This window comes from Bufo bufo, chromosome 4 (genome assembly GCF_905171765.1).
Source record: "Bufo bufo chromosome 4, aBufBuf1.1, whole genome shotgun sequence".
NCBI classification, from domain to species: domain Eukaryota; kingdom Metazoa; phylum Chordata; class Amphibia; order Anura; family Bufonidae; genus Bufo; species Bufo bufo.
This window is the reverse complement of record NC_053392.1, coordinates 366,373,436-366,393,823: the sequence shown is the minus strand read 5'-3', so window position 1 is coordinate 366,393,823 and position 20,388 is coordinate 366,373,436. Positions and strand designations below refer to the sequence as shown.

The following is a 20,388-nucleotide window of genomic DNA, read 5'->3' as shown; positions in this document are numbered from 1 at the left end:
ACGCACAGAGATTTTCACTCAACGCACAAGTGATGCGTGAAAATCACTGCTCATGTACACAGCCCCATAGAAATGAATGGGTCCGGATTCAGTGCGGGTGCAATGCGTTCACCTCACGCATCGGACCCGCGCGTAAATCTCGCCCGTGTGAAAGTGGCCTTAAAGGAGTTGTTGCATGAGAAATATTCTAAATTTTTCAACCAGCGCCTGGATCATATATCTGAATGAAACCTCTAGCTCTTTTTTCTTTTCCTTAATTCTCTGTCCACCTTGTTGAGGTGGTTGCACATGCTCAGTTCCACCCTTTAACTGCCACCAGCCCTATCTAATGTTAGAAATTGAGACAGCTGCAGAGAGCTGTAATTAAAAGACCCCTGAGAAAGAACACGCCCCTTGAGCTGTGATGGCGGAGAGCTACAGCAAAAAGGACACCCCTCTGCTGCCAAATCTAGCAGAGCAATGAATGGGAACATCTCTGCATCCTTGTGAGGTGCAGGGCTGGTTCTAGCTTTGCTAGAGATTGTTATGTTCTATATTACCTCCAACTTTCCATTGATATGAAATTGAATCATGCGTGAACTTTTTTGATGTACAATTAAAAGAATGCTACAGCATAATCTCCAGTTGCTTATTTATCATTTACTGGTGTATTTGTTCATATGGTAATATGACTTTTTTTGGGCTTTTTTCATTTTCAGAGAAGGAATGGAGAAGACATCCCTGTAGCGCAAACAAAAAACATCAATCACAGAAGGTTTGCTGCCACTTTTAAGTTGCGCGAGGTGACCAAAGCAGATGAAGATTTATATCGATGTGTAACGCAATCAGAACGAGGGTCTGGAGTCTCAAACTTTGCCCAACTCATCGTCCGAGGTAAAAATAAATAAATATATATATATATATATATATATCAGTTCTTTGGATCTGTTCTACTTCTAGATTGTATTTGGGCCAACACATATATGAAATTCATCAACTGCGTCATAAAATACACACAGGTTTTGTTAATAATACAAATATAGGTTCCCCAGGTAAAGTCCTCTAAATCTAGTCTATTATTTACACACATTGTTAATTGTGAACTGTGATTTAAAGGGTTGTCTGTCCTGTTAAAGTCTATTTTAGAAAAAAAAGGATCCGATTAGTGTTAAAGGGTAACTGTCATATTCTTATTTTATTTGCTAGTTTATTAGAGCTAGGCATGTATACATAAGTTAGTCTGTCAATAATTGTAAAAAAATCTTTAATTACCTTATAATAACAGCTTTCATTAATGTCCGCTCTCCCTTTCCACCGCTCCTTTAAAGGGTTTCTGTCATCTGAAAAATCGTTATGTAGCTGGCTGACATTAGCGATGTGCTGATGTCAGCAGAACATAACTCTGACTTATTTCTCCCTGCCTGCCGCCGTTCGCGCTAAATAATGACTTTTATAATATGCAAATGAGCATCTATGTGCTAGTGGGGCGTTGCTGCCGCACCTTGAGGCTCCGTCTTCTCACCGCTTGGCACGCCCTTGTAAAGGTGATTGACATCCTCGGTCTCCTCCGTGACCCGCAAATCCCGCGCCTGCGCTGACTATTTTAGTATTGGGTGAAGTGAGTGAAGGATGCTCACCTGCTGCCGTCCTTCACTCTCTGCGCCTGCGTGAGGTGAGCGCATTGCACCCGCGTGGAAAACTCGCCCGTGTGAAAGGGGCCTAAATGTTTAAACAGCCATAACTAAGGGAAAAACTCAAGGAAAACAGTGGTATATGAAGAAACTAAAGATTGCTTTATGCATAATGCTGCTGCAGCAGTAACATATACTAAAATAGATTTTTTGATAAAAACATGACAGTTAACTTACCAGTCCCCTGCTGTTCCCATTCAGATGCCCCCAGAGACAGGACAGACATGTTTTTTTTTAAAATCCTGGGCAACCCCTTGGAAATAGCATAATTAACCAGGGAAACTCCCTTAATTCTCAAGATCAGAGGGAGATCCCAGAGGTTAGCCCTCCCCGATCATAAAGTGATGGCATATCTTGGTGATATGTCACTACTGTATAAGATGGCCAAATCTCTGATTTGATAATACTATAGATTGCATTATAGTCTCCCTTGGGTAGTGACTGAGGCTCCATACAGGCCTTCAGGGCTGTTTATTCCATAAATCGGGTTAACTGCAGTTCACATAAAACCCAGGAGGAGTTCAGAGTCTGTGGTGTTAAAACCTATACTAAAGATTAACTATGGTGACGACTCCTGTATCTCAGTGGCACGTTAAATCTGACATCCTGCTACGTCTGGATAAAAGATGGTAATTTTAAGGGAAGGTTTGGGGCCACTGATACAAATTGCCTTTAATGTGAGTTGGCAGCATATTGCCCGTTGTCAACGATGACCCAGGGGTAAGAGTTTATTAGTGCATTTCCTTCTAAAGCCAATGTGACAGGGCATGCCCAGGGCTTTTTTCCCTTGCTGTTTGGAACAAATGAGAATTTCACTCGTTGATGTTGCTGCTGTGTAATATTGATCTGGGTATTAATACAGCCAGAGGATAAGGAAAAAGAAAGCAAACCGTTTACTTTGTCGTGGGTTTTAGTATTGCATTCAATTCATTTTGCGCAATACTAATGGTTTTTAGCTTTTAGTGGATAATTTTCTTTTTCTTTTCGAGTTCACGTTGGTAATATGATTAGTATTTTAGAAGGGTGGTCAGTACACGTACTGTAGTAAGCAATGGAAAGTGATCACTTGAAATAGGATTTATTTGACCACTACTCCTATCTTCATTACTAAGTCTAGGTTTGTTTCCATAGTGTCGCATTGAAAAAGCCTTACCTATTTACATTTTTTTCCTCAGTGTAGCTGTAATGGGGCTTTTTTGTGGGATGAGCAGCACCATTTTGAGGGGCATATAACTTTTAATAACTTTTTGGAGGGTAATAGAAAAAAATTAAAATTATGCCATTTTTTTTGTTTTAAATGTACGTATTTCACTGTTCGGCATAAATAGTATATTACCTTTTGTTCTGTGGGTCCGTGTAATCAAGACAATAACAAATGTCGTTTTATGTTTTGCTACTTTTGCACAATAATGGCACATGTCATGTATAGAAAAATGGTGTCCTTATTCCAAGAGCCATAACTAGTCCATGGTTTCCATGGTTACGACCACTCTACAATCCATCAGTGGTGGTCATGCTTGCAAATTATAGAAAAAACATCGGACTCTCCATAGGCTGGTGCTTTTTCCTATAGTGTGCAAGCACGACCACCCCTGCTGGATTGCAGGGTGGTCGTAACCATGGAAACTAGCAGTGTATAATGCAATGGAAAAATGAATCCAGCCAGCAAAGGAATCAATATGAATAATACATTAGTAAGTGGCTTGTATTATCTTCCTCTACATAATAAATGCTATTTGCTGAAGTGAGACCACCTTTAAGTGCTTTGTATGTTATGCAAGAGTAAAAAATCTTTTGGCCAAGCAGTGAATCACAAGCTGTGTATAGATTTAACTGGCTAGTTAATAAAGTCATGTGATCACTGCAGCACTGGCAGCATTTTAAGCATACTGTTGCTCTGTTGTGTAAGGGGTGACCAATGAAATGTAATGTGAGCTGCAATTTTATGACTTTTAATTGTGATTCCTAAAAGAGAACCTGTCACCACTAAATGCAGTGCAATCTGAAAGCATCATGCTGTATAGAAGAAGCAGCTGAGCAGATTGATATATACTTTTTTTTTTTTTTTTTGGGGGGGGGGGGGTTGGGTGCGGCAGTGGAAAGATTCAGTAAAACTTGTAATTTATATGTTCACAATTCATGTATTTGCTTTTTTTTTTTACCTCCTGTAAATACCTTTTTTTTTTTTTTTTTTTTTTGCCCAATAAGGGCCCATAAGACCCACCTAGGTTTTAGAGGAGAATAGGAAAAAAATATTTTCCATTACACCTCAGGTCAGACCAGCAATCAGACCCCCAATGTTAATCAGTCCTCAGCTTACAGCCCCAATCAGACCCCCAATGTCAATCAGACTTCAGATCAGACCCCCAATGCCTCAGATGAACTCCCAACTTTCAGCCATCTACTAGCCCCCATATGTCAGCCATCAGCCCCAGCGCAAATAAAAAAAAAAAAAACTTGCTTACCTCTCCTGCTCCAGGACGCTACCACTCCTCACCATCGCGATCCTCTTCATCCTGCTGTCGGCTGTGTATCGCGGCGCACAGAGTGAGGTCACAGAGCGCCCTCACGCTGTGCGCAGCCCTGCACAGCCGATAGCCAAGCCGAGGACCAGGAAGCGGTGAGTACAGAGCCTTCACCGCTTACCGGTCCTCTGGTACTAATGAAGCACTTCTATAATGGAAGTGCTTCATTAGTATTCGCCCCATAAGACGTAGCGGCATTTTCCCCTCACTTTGGGGGGGAAGTGCGTCTTATAGGGCAAAAAATACGGTACCTATTGGTACAGAAGGGAGGTGTTATTAGTGACTGACAGCTATCTCTTCTTGACCGTAGTTTCTGTCTGCATCCAATCTGCTTGTTTTCCGAATTGGGTGCAGACCCATTAAATAAATGTAGGAGCAAAAAAAAGATCATGTCCTATTCTTGTCTGTTTTGCGGGCAAGGATCGGAGATTTCTACAGAAGTTAAAGAATAAATAGTGGTATACACTCATCCACTGAATTGATACAGTCATGTGTTTTAACCTTTACACACACAATGCCATCAATCACTGCTAACACCTCCCTCCTGTACCGATAGCTGTTCACTGGAGGTGAAAAAAGCTAAGATATAAATGTTAAAATTATAGGTTTTACTGAATCTTTTCCCAAAAAACTATACTTCAATCTTCTCAGCTGCTCCTTCTATACAGCATGGTGTATTCCGATTGCACAACTTTTTTTTAAAACAAATTTATATGGATCTTAATAAATAACAATATTTTGCAGTTATACCTTTTCTCATTACTAAACCTTATGTCTGTTTTCCATTTCCAGTTACTGGTATATGTCTGTTATTAAAAAAGTCAGACGCAGGTCAAAAATTCATTTCACTCATTAATTTTCTCTTTGTTAGCCACTGACATCAAACAAACAGTTCAGTAAGAGCATTTGTCTTGGCAAACTTTTTCTCTGGTGTTTGAGACGATTGGATTACACTCTTACTCATTTACAAGGCATTTATTTTGAATAGTTTTATGTAATATCACGTTCATGAACTGTTGGTGATGCAACAAGATCTTACAAGTTTATTGAAAGAAGTACTGTCGTACAGAAACAACAAATTTTGTTGGAATCCATCTTTTTTTTTTTTTTTTTATGTTGCCTGTTTAATGAACCCACAATGTCTCCCATCAAAGGAAAATTCAGAAAAGTTAAGGGTTATTTACTATCAGATATGACATATATCTGGCACAGAATACGGCGCAAAGGCTATTTATGCCGCAATCAGCAACTTTTCCCCCGTGCACGCCTGGTCAAAAAAAGAGTGTGGCGTGGGCCTGTGTTTGGTGTAGAAAATGGTCTAAATTTAAGCCAAGTAAGCTGGCTTACAGTTAGACTGGTGGATGCGCCAAAGTTGCGTAGGGGCTGGCGCATCCAAGGGGTTATTAACACCGGCGTCTAAAGTGCTGATCTTAATAAATGACCCCCTTAGTTTCCAAACCAAACTTTCCGATGTTTCGCCATAGAGATCCCCGTAGATATTAGTGTATTAGGAAGTCAGGAAAGAGAGCCATTGGCCAAACAGACTATTCAGCCAGCAGCTGCCATGGGCACACTGTGCCTCAGAATAGAGTGACACAGGTAGGATTGCAATGAAACTTACACCCATATACAGTATACTTTAAAGAGGACCTTTCACCAGAATAAAGTATCTAAACTAACTATCCAGACGTGTAGAGCGGCGCCCAGGGATCCCCCTGCACTTACTGTTATCCCCGGGCGCCGCTCCGTTCTCCGGTTATAGCCTCCGGTAGCTTCATAGTTAGGCTCCACCCATGGGAATCTGCCGGCGTCTCTTTCTCCTATGCTGTAGCGCTGGCCAATCGCAGCGCTCAGCTCATAGCCAGACCCCACTCTACAGTATGGCCATGACACGTCCCCAGTTTGAGGTCATCCGGAAATGTCTGCATTATTCTGATAATGCAGCATGTCCCCCCCGAGGTGATCCTGCCCATGACCGTCTGTATAAGATACGGCCGGTCATAAATCACTTCGGGGCCAAATTTGAGCAGGCCTACGGACCTGGAAGGGAGGTCGCGGTTGATGAGTCTCTCGTTGCGTTCAAGGGGAGACTCAGTTTCCGCCAATACATTCCAACTAAGCGGGTGAGGTACACTTAGAAATTTCGTGGGTACGAGGGGTGAGATTCCCGTATTCAACCCCCAGAATGTCCCCCCCCCCCGTCTCTGTGCGAGGTACCGCGGCAACGGTCCTCAAGCCCGATTGTATAGTCGACTGCAATCGGTATATGGTAGGAGTTGATCTCTCTGATCAAGTCCTCAAGCCATATAACGCCATGCACAAAACCCGGGCATGGTACAAAAAAGTTGCGGTCTACTTGGTGCAGGTTGCCATGTACAACTCTTTTGTACTATCCCGAAGCGCTGGCAGCACAGGGACATTCCTCCAATTCTATGAGGCAGTCCTCAAGGACCTGATCTTTTCGGACCGGGAAAGAGCAGGCCGGAGTACCTTGGGAATTGGAGGCGCCCGGATCGTCCCTGGCCAACATTTTCCAGATGTGGTCCCCCATACTGGAAAGAAGGGACGAACCCAAAAAAAGTGCAGTGTGTGTCGCAGGAGGGGGATACGGAAGGACACCACCACTCAGTGCGACACGTGCCCCGATCATCCGGGCCTCTGCGTTATCGATTGCTTCAGGGAGTATCACACTTCCATGGAGTACAACATTTTTATAATCCCCAACAGTCCTCTAGAGAACATAAAAAACTATGGCTCTCAGACTTTGGAGACACGGAAACAGTTTTTTTTTTCCCCAAAGGCATCCTCAAACTGCGGCACTCCAGATGTTGTAAAGCTATAACTCCCAGCATGCCCAGACAACCTACAGCCATCAGCAGGGCATGGTGGGAATTGTAGTTTTACAACATCTGGAGGGCCGCAGTTTGAGGATGCCTGCTTAGTGTCTCCAAAGTCTGAGAGCCATACATATTAATCATCGCCGCGTACGTAAAAATCTTCTCATAAAAGTAACATGTAGCCCAACCCCCCCGGATGAATAGCGTTAAAAAAAAAAGCCATTTTTTGTCACCTAACATCACAAAAAGTGTAATAGCAAGCAATCAAAATGTCATATGCACCCACAATTAGTGCCAATAAAACCGCCATCTCATCCCGCAAAAAATGAGCCCCTACATTAGATAGTCGCCCAAAAAAAAAAAAAAAATGTAGCTCCCAGGCTATGGAGATATATGATAATATAGTGTAAAATCTAAATACATTTTAAAATGTAGACATATTAGGTATCGCCGCGTCCGTAAGAATCTGCCCTATAAAAATAATATTTGACCAAACCCCTCGGATGAACAGCGTTAAAAATATAAAATAAAAACGGTGCCAAAACACCCATTTTTTGGGCAAAATTTCCATTTGAATCCTTTTTTTCCGGTAATAAAGCAAGGGTTAACAGCCAAACAAAACTAAATATTTATGGCCCTGATTCTGTAGTTTGCAGAAACACCCCATATGTGGTCGTAAATGGCTATATAGCCACACGGTAGGGCATAGAACGAAGGGAACTCCATATGGTTTCTGGAAGGCAGATTTTGATGGACTGTTTTTTTTTTTGACACCATGTCCCATTAGAAGCCCCCCCTGATGTAGCCTAGACTAGAAACTCCAAATAAGTGACCCCATCTAAGAAACTACACCCCTCAAGGTATTCAAAAGTTATATTACAAACTTTGTTAACCCTTTAGGTGTTCCACAAAACTAAATAGCGAATGTAGAAACAATTTTAGAATTTAAATTTTTTGTTACCTTGCCTCGAAAAAGTGTAATATAGAGCAACCAAAAATCATATTTACACTAAAATAGTCCCAAAACAACAACCACCTTATCCCGTAGTTTCCTAAGTGGGGTCAATTTTATGGAGTTTCTACTCTAGGGGTGCATCAGGGGGCTTGAAAGGGTACATGGTGTAAATAAACCAGTCCAGCAAAGTCTGCCTTCCAAAAACCATATGGCGTTCCCCTTCTTCTATGTCTGCCGTTTAGCCAAATAGTAGTTTACGATCACATATGGGGTGTTTCTGCAAACTACAGAATTAGGGCAACCCATATTGAGTTTTGTTTGGCTGTTAACCCATTTTTTTCCAGTAATAAAGTAAGGGTTAAAATGGAAAATTTTCCAAAAAATAGAAATTTCTAAATTTTTCTCCACAAGAGTTAATGGCAGATGGAACACCTAAAGGGTTAACAAAGTTTGTAAACCCAGTTTTGAATACCTTGAGGGGTGTACTTTCTTAGATGAAGTCACTTTTTTGAAATTTCCATTCTAGCGGTGCAACGGGGGGCTTCAAATGGGACATGCTATAAACAAAACCAGTCCTGCAAAATCTGCCTTGCAAAAACCATATGGCATTCCCCTCCTTCTATGTCCTCCCGTTTGGTCATACAGCAGTTTACGACCACATATGGGGTGTTTCTGAAAACTACAGAATCCGGGCAACCCATTTTGAGTTTTGTTTGGCAGTTAACCCTTGTTTTTTTCCATGGAAAAATTTATTATATTGGAAAATTTTCCCAAAAATCGAAATTCTTACATTTTATGTCCATTTGCCATGAAGTCTTGTGGAAGACCTAAAGGGTTAACAAAGTTTGTAAAAACAGTTTTGACTACCTTGAGGGGTGTAGTTTCTAGATTGGGGTCATTTTTGGATGGTTTCTATTATGTAAGCCTCACAAAGTGACTTCAAACCTGAACTGGTCCATAAAAAGTGGGATTTGGAAAATTTCCGAAAAATTTCAAAATTTGCTTCTAAACTTCAAAGCTATGTAACATCCCCAAAAAATAAATTTATTATTCCCAAAATGATACAAACATGAAGTAGACATATGGGGAATGTAAAGTCATCACAATTTTTGGGGGTATTACTATGTATTACAGAAGTACAGAAACTGCTTTATTTTCCAAATTTCTGGTAAATTTGGTATTTTTTTATGCAAAAAATTAACTTTTTTGACCCAATTTTAGCAGTGTCATGAAGTACAATATGTGACGAAAAAACAATCTCAGAACGCCCTGGGTAAGTCAAAGCGTTTTAAAGTTATCAGCACTTAAAGTGACACTGGTCATATTTGCAAAAAATGTCCAAGAATAGGGCTGAGTCCTTGAGGGGTTAAAATATCGAAAAAAATGTATAAATAAACATCTCTTATTGCCACGTCTGAAAAGTCCAAACTATTAAAATATAAAAAAATTAAAATAAAAAAATCTATGTGGTGAACGCCGTAACAGAATTTTTTTTTATTTAATCTTTTCAAAAATGAAAATGCACAGAATATCAGTATAAGCTATCGGCCTGAAAGTTGACAGGTTATCGGCTCTAAAAAAAAATCTATATCGGTTGATAGAAAGCAGGACTGCACTCCAATATGTGAGGAAAAAATCAAAGCAGTTTATTCACCCATGTAATGGCAAAGTTTGCGACGTTTCAGCTCTTGCGAGCCTTTCTCAAGCCTTTCTCAATAATTATATACCAGAAATAGGACAGCACTCCAAGACTTGAAAAAACTGTCTTTATTCACCCATGTGAAGCAGTAGCGACGTTTCAGCTCACAACTGAGCCTTTCTCAAGCAAAAACATGTGACCATTTACCATGTGAAGACCATTTACCTAATTGAGTCATGTGAACAATTACATATGCAAAATATCCTGACATTTGATACATAAAATTGCACAAATTTGTGTTACATCCAAACACTTTACATTTAATGGTGCATTTATCAAAGTGCGTATATACATAAACACAATGAGTTTAATCGATGTGAAATTAATAAATAGTATATAAATCATTAAAATCATCCACCACGGAGACTGGGAGAAAAAAGTGTTTGACTATGTCCGACAATATCGCGCGTCCATGTGAATACTGGCCAAAAATTAGCATTTTTAACTAATACTGCAGGTACCACATAGTGTCAAAGACAAACCTCTAACGCAAATATGCGCGCGCACGCAGCTCAGCTCCACTACATCGCCAGTAACCCGGCTCCGTTGTATTCCTATGTGAGAGCCAGCGCATGCGCATAATGCGGCATTGACTTAGAAGTGTCATCTTTGTTTCTGGAAGGGCACCAATATTACCAATGTGTCAACCTAACTATCCGGGCCAATCGGAGAAGGATCCAACCTCCCGGATGGATCAACCCCTCCAAAGTTGTGGTCAGGTAAGGGGGACACCCCACGTGAATGTGGTGTACCCCGAACCATCTCACCATTACGGTCCATAGATAGTCTAATGGGGATCTCCCATATATATCACTTAGTAGCAGAGATTGATTTGACACAAAGTGGATACAGTAACGCAGGAAAATCCATCCAGTTAATTCTATACGCATGGAGCACCGCGAACTGTCACATATGTTCAAACGTCTATATTCGCCATCTTCGCATCAGTCTACATGGTGTCTAAAAAGGAAAAGAGAAAAGAGAATTACTCATATGCTTGTAAATCTATATTCCACCTATACTACAGGGATTGCATTTGAAAGCATCAATCATGGAATATCAGGCAAGCAGCTATCTAAACACATCCAGGGTTATATTTAACATTTAATCCTTTAGGTTTTAAGCTGTCTAGGGTGTATATCCACCACATTTCTTTATTCTTCAATATTTTGAGTCTGTTACCCTCTCCTGGGGGGAGGTACATGATCTACAATCCAGCATTTTAATTCAAGTTCCACATGGTTATGTTCTTTAAAATGCTTCGGCTCCGGCAAAAATGCACATAAAGCAGTCAGATCACCATTTGCAACGTGTTATTTGTGTCCATCTTCCTGAAGCCTCATTCACACTTCAGTGTTTTTGTCAGTAATTTCCATCAGTGATTGTGAGCCAAAACCAGGGCTAAAGCCTCCACAGACGTAAGGTATAATGGAAAGATCTCCACTTGTTCTGATGGCTCACAATCGCTGATGAAATCACTGACCGAACATTGGCGGTGTGCACAGAAGAGCAACTTGCTCCGCGTTGGCTACCCGAATGAAGCAATCAATGAGTTTTCTGTGGCACTCAACTCAATTAAAATAATCAGTATTTATTTGGTCACATTTAAATCCAATATATGTACATGTGACTGGATATGTTTGTACATTTATTGATTTTAATTCTGACCAAATAAATAGTAATGATTTTAATGGGGATGAGTGATGGGGAAAACCCATTTATCCTTTATGTGCTTTAGTGTGTTTACGGCACAATTATTATTATTAGTGGGCTTAACTGAGGTGACATCAAAATGAATGAATTAGAGCTTAAGCAGTTACGGGTCAGATGACAAGTGCATAAAGTGTCATACATAATGTGGTATGAATAGCGTTATAAGTGTTGAGAAACGTTATTGAGATATTTTACACTGAAGAACCAGTTTAGTGCATGGAACTTTCTTTAAGGGGTATTCTGGTTGTTACAAGTTATCCCCTATAAACAGGATAGGGGATAACTATTATAACGCTAGGGGTCCTACTGCTGGGACACCAACGATCACGAGAATGGGGATATTGTACGCACTCGGATCCCCTGAAATGAACGGAGCGGCAGGTTAGGCAAGCAAACTGCTTCTCCATTGATCTCTCTAATAGTTCCAGAAACAGCCGAGCGCTGTACTGGAACTCCCGTAGAGATGAATGGAGGGGCAGTGCACATGCTCGACCCACCTATCTGTTCATTTTTGGCCGGCTTTGAGTGGTATAATGTCTCCATTCTCCTGATCGCTGGGAGTCCCAGCAGTAGAACCCCACTGATAAAATCCCCACTGGATAAGGGATAACTTCTAACTGGAATACCCCTTCAACCAATAACTGCTAATAGTCTGTGAATCTTTCATTGGTTTATAAAATAGCAATTTTCAGAACAATGAATTACCGTATATACTTTAGTACAAAAAGTTGACTGCATTGAGAACCCCTGGTGATATTGTCTACAGAGATGAAATTGCTTCACGTAACTTTTGTCGACGCTGGATAGAAATCAGCTAAAGGAGAGCAGAGATTGGGTGTAAATAATGCATTGAAACATCCAGAAGGTTAAAATGTGTCAGGGGAGCATCAGAATTTTTTTCTGTCAAGGAAGTGGAAAGGTTCTATTTATGTACGAAAGTTTTGATACACCGTATAATTCGCAGTCTGTACAACTTTCTGAATATAGTTTAATACATTCACCCTTCAGTTCATATTCACATCCTATTTTTCCATTGTATTATTAAAGGGGTTGTCCTGGTTCAGAGCTGAACCCGGACATACCCTTATTTTCACCCCGGCAGCCTCCCTGAGCCTAGCATCGGAGCATCTCATGCTCCGATGCGCTCCCGTGCCCTGCGCTAAATCGCGCAGGGCCCGGGCTCTTTTGTTTACAATAACACACTGCCGGGCGGTAACTTCCGCCCGGCAGTGTGTTCGGTGACGTCACCTGCTCTGAGGGGCGGGCTTTAGCTCTGCCCTAGCTGTTTTACTGGCTAGGGCAGGGCTTAATCTAGCCCATCAGTGCCGGTGACGTCACCGGGGTTCCTGTCTGCCCCATGGAGAGCCCCGGTACGTCACCAGAACTCCTAAAAATGCCTTTGCCCTGCGCAATTTAGAGCAGGGCAAAGGAGAGCATTGGAGCATGAACTGCTCCTATGCTCATGTCAGGGGGGCTGCCGGGGTGAAAATGGAGGGATGTCCGGGTTCAGCTCTGAACCTGGACAACCCCTTTAAGTAATAACTAGACTATGATCCCTTAAAGGTATTCTCTATAATTGTATGTACCGAATGACCGCCTTGATAGAAAGTAAAACAGTTTATTACATTAGTATTAGGCCGCATGCACGCGGCCGTTCTGTGCATTGGGGACCGCAGCACGGGCAACATCCGTGCAGCGGGCCGGACCCATTCAACTTAAATGGGTCCATGGTCTGTCCACACTGCAAAAAAAATGACATGTCATATTTATTTGCTGTGTGGAACAACGGAAAGTGCTTCCGTAGTGCTTCCGGTGTTCCGTTCTGTGACTCCGTTCCGCATCTCTGGAATTGTAGACCCATTCAAGTGAATGGGTCCGCATCCGTGATGCAGGGTGCACACGGCTGGCGGCTGTGGATTGCCGACCCGCTGTTTGCGGACCGCAATACGGCGATGGCCCCCCAACGGCCGTGTGCATGAGGCCTTACATATATATTGCCCCTAAAAAAATTCATAAAAACGTATACTATTAAAATGCATAAATAAATCCGGCAAAACATATTCTATATAATATATACATAATTGTGTGTTCACACAGGGTCTCGGTCCCTCTGCTTTACTGCAGTGTGGAGTTCACGCACTGCTAAATTGTAATAGAAAAAAGTTCCTTAGCGATGTTAGTATGATTAGTAACCCCGGAGAAGACACTTGTTACTTGTAGTAGTATGCTAATCCACGTGTTACTGTAAACAATCACCAATAGTTTTTCGAGTTGAAATATAGATACAATGTCTCCTATTTATATATAAAAAGGTATCAGGCTCTTACCGCACCTTGAATGCATCGGTATCTCGATGTATACATACGTATAGTGCAGCCCTCAGTTCCTGGTATTCACACCCACAGATGTCCATAGGTGTCCTTCCTGCGCCAGTGCCGGCACTCTCATAATTGTAGCGCTGATGGACCTTTGATACTTATTGCAGATATTGGAGATAATCCATCGTTGTGAGTAGTGTGCTTGAAGCTCTGTAGTGATCTTTTTCTGCATTTTTTTTTATATATGTTATCGCAAGGTGAATATATATATATATATATATATCTATATCTATAGTGGATTGTACTTCGGTGAGCACTCCATTTCACATATTGTTATAATTTATATTGTGCCTGCATATTCTGCACCACATTACATATAATATATTCAGCTGTCATTAGATTCTGTCATGTAGCTCCATGTCAGTCACACAGACTGTCTGGGCACAATGTTTAGTGGGAAATGACTTGACCCATTAGTGTAGTCTTGCATTGAGGAAAGAAACTTAAGTGCTGAAAGGAAACAGATATTCATCTTGTGAAGATCATGCAAAATCCAGGCAGACATTGCCACTGTCAGGATTTCACACATTATGGGAGATTTACCAATGCTTTTACACCACAATAGTGCCATAAAGAAGTCACAGATTATAGCACACATAATATTTTCACCATAATTTGAGATTCTTCATACTTCTCATTCTCACCATTTTTTTTTTTTAAGTGGTAAGAAAAAGAGCGCGTTTTCTGCAAAGCCCACCAGAATTACTGTAATATACGCCAAGAACTTGCGTCTTCACCAGCTCCTAGATTGCATAGATTAAGTTTATGGTGCCAAATTTATAGTTAACCTTAAGTCTTTCCTGATAAGTTTTATATAAGACTCTCCACAGTCTTGGGCCCGGTTCTATTTTTATCAATGTCTTGCTGTAGGTGAGGTCTCCAGAACTGGACACAGTACTCTAGATGTGGTCTCCCTAGAGCTCTATACAGCTAGATTGCAGTATCCCTCTCTCCTAACTTCTACCTATGCAGCTGAACATCCTACTTGCTTTCCCACACTATTGGCTGACTATCAGAAATCAGAACCCCTAATTCTTCTCTTAATGACTCTGGACTAACACAGAATTGCCAATGTGATACTCGGGCCAAGAGGGTTCTTTTACTTTTGGAAACATCGAACAGCTGTATAATTATTACACAAGAAGATACCTAATAGCATGGCATATTCAGAACAACACTTGCATCCCGCACCTCTCACTCCTTTTACCGTTTCTGTCTTTGTTGCCCTCAAATTACTTTCGTCAAATTCAGCTGCAATCCAATATTTTTTGTCCATCCCAAATGTAATTTCAATAATTACTTATGTAATCACATTAATGTTTGAACCTGTGTTGGTTACAAAAATGAGAACAAGAATAAAATGAAATTATAGGCCCATCAAGAAGGCCTCAAAGGTTTAAGCACATATCGTTCACGTCAGAAGAACTGCTGCATTCAATTACTGAGCACTAATTAGAAATGCCCTAGTTAGAAGTTTTACTTTGTCTGCACTATGAATAAAATTTGACAGTGAACCACAGTTCACACATCTCTGGAGTTAGTTTTTTAGATGCCAGTGCAGCAGTGTCTTGATTTATGAGGACCACTTTCTTGGGTTGTTATGGTGTTGCAGTGCTCCCTATTTGTCAAGGATTTTGGTGATGTCATTTAAAAAGCCTTGGATGTTTTTCTGACTGTTCTCATCCCTACAGTTTGATTAGGATAAATGCCTTTCTACAAAATATAGGGGGTAGACTTTCCTAATAAACATTGTTGGACAGCCAGTCCCTCAGCTCTGCAAAAAACAGCTGGAGAAAGCTTTTCTGACCACTGGTTCTCCAGCTCCTCTCTGACCTCTCCTTGCTGAACCTCTGAGCTGATTTATGACCATATGACTTTGCCATAATTCATCTTAGATGCTTGTTTAGAAAAGTTCAGAGGAAGGTGGTCGGGCTGGAGAAGGAGTCTACAGACAAGCTTACTGACAGATTTATCACAGCTACTTCGTACTGTGAAAGCTGCAGAACTAAACAAATCATCTTTTTTTTATAGACCTTTTACATATTTTTTTAGCTTAAAATATATTTAGATCATTAGTAAAAGAAAATTTCTCTGAAGCGGTCCATAGTCTTGAATCATGTTTTTCAGTGTCTTGGTTATCTACACAGTTTACCAAACGGTTGCTTTTCGGAGCTATTATTATTTTATTGAACTTTATATATTATACAAAAAATGTACATGTTCTCTATTTAAAGGGAACCTAACTGAGGACAGCCTCTGACTGGTAACAGATGTCCCGAGCAAATTACTCGTCCCTTTTTTAAATTGACCCAGCGGTTTTGCTAAAATCCGATCACGGACGTCGGCTAATTACAGTGCATTCATCAGGGGGTCCTCATATTCTTGAGTGTCCAGCTCCACCTGACCCCTGCCTATGAGTGCAATGAGAAGAGTGCTGCCAGTCAGTGACACGGCAGGGTAAGACAGAGCTCATGCATATTAGAACTCCCTTGTCCGTACGTTCAGATAGGGCAGCTTATAACAGGCGGCAGATTCCTTTTAAGTGCTGTCGCCTATTCTGAATATAAGCACAATGATGGGCGCTGTACAGGCTGAATTTTTGGTTCTCATCCTTGGTAACTTAAATTTTGCTAGATGCTACCTTGGATGTCACATAGAAATGATGGAAAGGAAAGCAGCTGAATTAGTCACAGCAGCAAAAAAGAAATACAGAATGTCACTTTGGCTGTATTTTACAAGGAATTTGAATTGGAAAGCTGATTCCCCGCCTGCCACAGGGGGCATTATGATCATTTTCATGCATTAAACTTTTGTAACTGAATCCAGAAAAATCTGAATTAATACTTTAAGTCTTGGATATTTTATGACACCAAACTGTCTGTCTTCTGATGATAGTGCACCATCTTTCTTTTGATGTGAGTATATTAGTGTTTGTAGTTAGGTCATTTCCGATAATGTATATAATTTTTATGTGTATTAGGCTACTTTCACACTTGTGTTTTTGCCTGACCCGGCAGGGATCAGCAAAAAACGCTTCCATTACTGTTAAAAGAACAATCTGCGTACGTTATGAACTGATCCGGTTGTATTATCTTTAACATAGCAAGGACGGATCAGTCATGAACACCATTGAAAGTCAATGGGGGACGGATCAGTTTTCTATTGTCAGAGAAAACTGATCCGTCCCCATTGACTTGCATTGTGAGTCATGCCAGATCCGTTTTGCTCTGCATTCCATGATGCAAAGAAAACCGCAGCTTGCTCTATGGTATGAGAACGTAACCAAACGGAATGGAATGCATTTTGGAGCTTTCCGTTCTGTTGAGTTCCGTTTTGTCCCCATTCATTGTCAATGGGGACAAAATGTAAGTGTTTTTCTCGGGTATTGAGATCCTATGAAGGATCTCAATAATTGAAAAGAGAAACGCAGATGTGAAAGTAGCCTTCGGTCTTGTACACACAACCATATCTATATTTCAATCTGCAAACCTGCAAAATATGGATTCCTTCCTTGTGCATGCTGCATCTTTTTGCCCAGGTTGTGGTTCTGTCCACATAGTTCCCCTACACAGTGGTTATGCCCACATTGTGCCCCCCTTACAATAGTACACCCCTATACTGTTTATAAAATAAAATGTAATATTCATCTAGCCCTGTTCTCCCAAAGATTGGAACACGTCCTGCATTATCCAGCAGGCATGATTCTGTAACACATCGCCGCTGCTGGGTGGGTAGGAGGAGTGCACAGGGCGATTCACCAGCCTGCATGCTTCTCCTACGTAGCTCAGCAGGTGCGATGAGTTACGGATAATGCACACTCAAACACGGCAAGGATTTCCCAGATTGCAATGATTCCATGGCCTGCCCAGCTACGATATTTATTACCAATCCAACTTTGGCCTACATCTGCAACAACTGTGGGCAAATGTGCCGCAGGATACCATATTGAACCTGTATTCCTCCATGCCCAACCGTACTTCATCTTGCATCCAGCCTAGAGGTGGACCAACAGGGTCCTAGAGCCTCCTTTCAATTGCGGTTTTCCTCAATAAATGTAACCTTTCACTCTAATACTTTAATTACATATATCATTATGTCTCCTTTTTACAGTGCTCCCAGCATATACACTGGGAAAACAGCGCATACGTTAACGTTGTAGCCGTACAATATATATGTGCAAATTGATGAGGAGTAAGGTAACTTTCACACTCGTGTTTTGTGCGGATCCGCCATGGACGGATCCGTTCAGTTAATACAACCGTCTGCATCCGTTCAGAACGGATCTGTTTGTATTATCTTTAACATAGCCAAGACGGATCCGTCATGGACACAATTGAAAGTCAATGGAGGACGGATCCGTTTTCTATTGTGCCAGATTTTGACTTACATTGTGGGCTAGGACGGATCCGTTTGGCTCAGTTTCATCAGACGGACACCAAAACGCTGCAAGCAGATTTTTGGTGTCTGACTCCAAAGCGGAATGGAGACTGAACTGATGCAAGCTGACGCATTCTGAGCGGATCCTTTTCCATTCAGAATGCATTAGAATGCAAACTGATCCGTTTTGGCTTTCCGTTTGTGAGATCCGTTCAGGGATCTCACAAGCGGTCCAAAACAGGAGTGTGAAAGTAGACTTAGAAATACTGAAATGTATAACCGAATAATCCTGCCTCTGCAGGTAGTACATTTTTTTGTGCTCTTCTGGTATTTTCAGGAACGGACCTAGACTAATGCAAACTCTGGATGTGACCAAGTTCAAGGATCAGTTCAGTAAAAGGTGCAGTGTTATCTTTGGTGCCCATCTGAATCAGTGTGACAGATGGTTGATTCAGGACAGGAAGAATAGCTTGGAAAAGATGATCCATTTCTGTTTGTGTTAATGTTTTTCACCATATCTTCTGTGGGCCCTTTCTTATGTGTCCCATTTATTATGAAGAGCAGAATAACATGGACTGTGGACATCTTTATCCACGACTATCAACAGAGCTAGCACACTCATCCTAAGGGTCCATTCACACGTCCATAGTGTATTGCGGATCTGCAATACATCTGGCCGGCACCGACATAAAACTGCCTATTCTTATCCTCAATTGCGGGCAAGCTTAGGACATGCTCTATTTTTTTCCGGACCCGCGGACTGGAAGTTCGGGGCCACGCTCCAGAAATGCGCATGCGGACAGCACACTGTGTGCTGTCCGCATCCATTCCTGCCCCATAGAGAATGAATGGGTCCGCACCCGTTCCGGATAAATGCGGAACGGGTGTGGACACATTCTACGAACGTGTGAATGGACCCTTAGGGCTCATGCACATGTCCGTATTTATTTTGCGGTCCGCAAAATGCAGATCTGCAAAAAATATGGATGACGTCCGTGTGCATTCCTATTTTTAGGGAACGGAACAGCTGGCCCCTAATAGAACAGTCCTATCCTTCTGCAATTATTGTCCACATAATGGATAACGGACATGCGGCCATACGGAAACAGAATGCGCACTGAGTAACTTCCATATTTTATTTTTTTTGCGGACCCATTGAAATGAATGGTTCCGCATATGGTCCGCAAAAAAACTGAATGGACACAGAAAGAAAATAAGTTTGTGTGCATGAGCCCTAATGCTTCATCCCCTATTAATAATGACTGTTGATATGCCGATAACATCTACCCCTTGACGGTGGCGGCAATCTGACAGCGCTGACTGCTATATTTTATATTTATTTTTCATTTGTCCATCTAATGAATTCAATTACATGTAAGCATGTGTCTCTAATTTTAGCGTTATTCCCTTGCTTGTTGTGTGGACTTTACAGCTAGTGCTGATCAGGTGAAAGTCTTCTGCCTTTTATATAAATGGGAAAGTAAAAATGATTGCCTCGCTGTTTCAAATCAAGGTGAACAAAATGCCACATTGATGCATAGTATGGGAAATTCAGTATGCAGAAGTTAGCAGTTTCTGGTGTGAAATAATTCCAATTTCAGCACTTCAAGCAGCTAGTAAGTGGCATGTCACAAAGATGAAATGCTTCCAGCAGCTGTATGCATGACAATCTGGTGAGTCTGTAGTAGGAGTATTGCTTATACAGTTCAAAGGCACATCTTTTTACTTAACCTCTGGAGCTCCAAAGGCCACGAGAGAAGCGCTGCAGTTCTTCCTTTGGCCTTTTTTAAGATTCATGTCTGAGTATATTTTAGTAAGCTTTATACAGCAATCCCTCTATAATAATTCACCTTTACTATGGTCAAGCCTTGGTCCTCATGAGGCGGGTGTGTGCTCATGTTAAAATGGCACCAGTGCATGAGCTGCCTTTATTTGGAATAAGCAGCCAGCCATGTGTTTCACCTTTACATAGGCCAAGAATTGCTAATAAGCTCGTTAGCGATCTGGTGGTGTAAAGGTGCCGCTTATTACCCGTTGAACGACCAAAGCGTTTGTTCATCTGGTAATTGTATCTTTTATGCGGTCACCTAAATCATTGTGCCGTCTAAACACCCTCTCCTGCCGGCATACATGGATTCTGTATGGGGACAAGCGATCGCATTAGTAATCACTCCTACCCATACTGTGGAGGAAATCTCTGCATGTAAATGCGTCAGTCTCCTTTCTGACGGGTA

General features: G+C 41.4%; 1 protein-coding gene across 4 annotated transcripts in view; it reads left to right on the top strand.

Moving 5' to 3' along the window:
* PTPRK (protein tyrosine phosphatase receptor type K) overlaps positions 1-20,388 on the top strand; it is a 395,839-nt gene that overhangs the window by 167,274 nt on the left and 208,177 nt on the right. For all 4 annotated transcript variants that reach the window (XM_040429122.1, XM_040429120.1, XM_040429123.1 and 1 more), the window contains exon 6: positions 699-873. In XM_040429122.1, the coding sequence (XP_040285056.1) occupies positions 699-873 (175 nt within the window). The remainder of the gene's footprint in view (positions 1-698; positions 874-20,388) is intronic.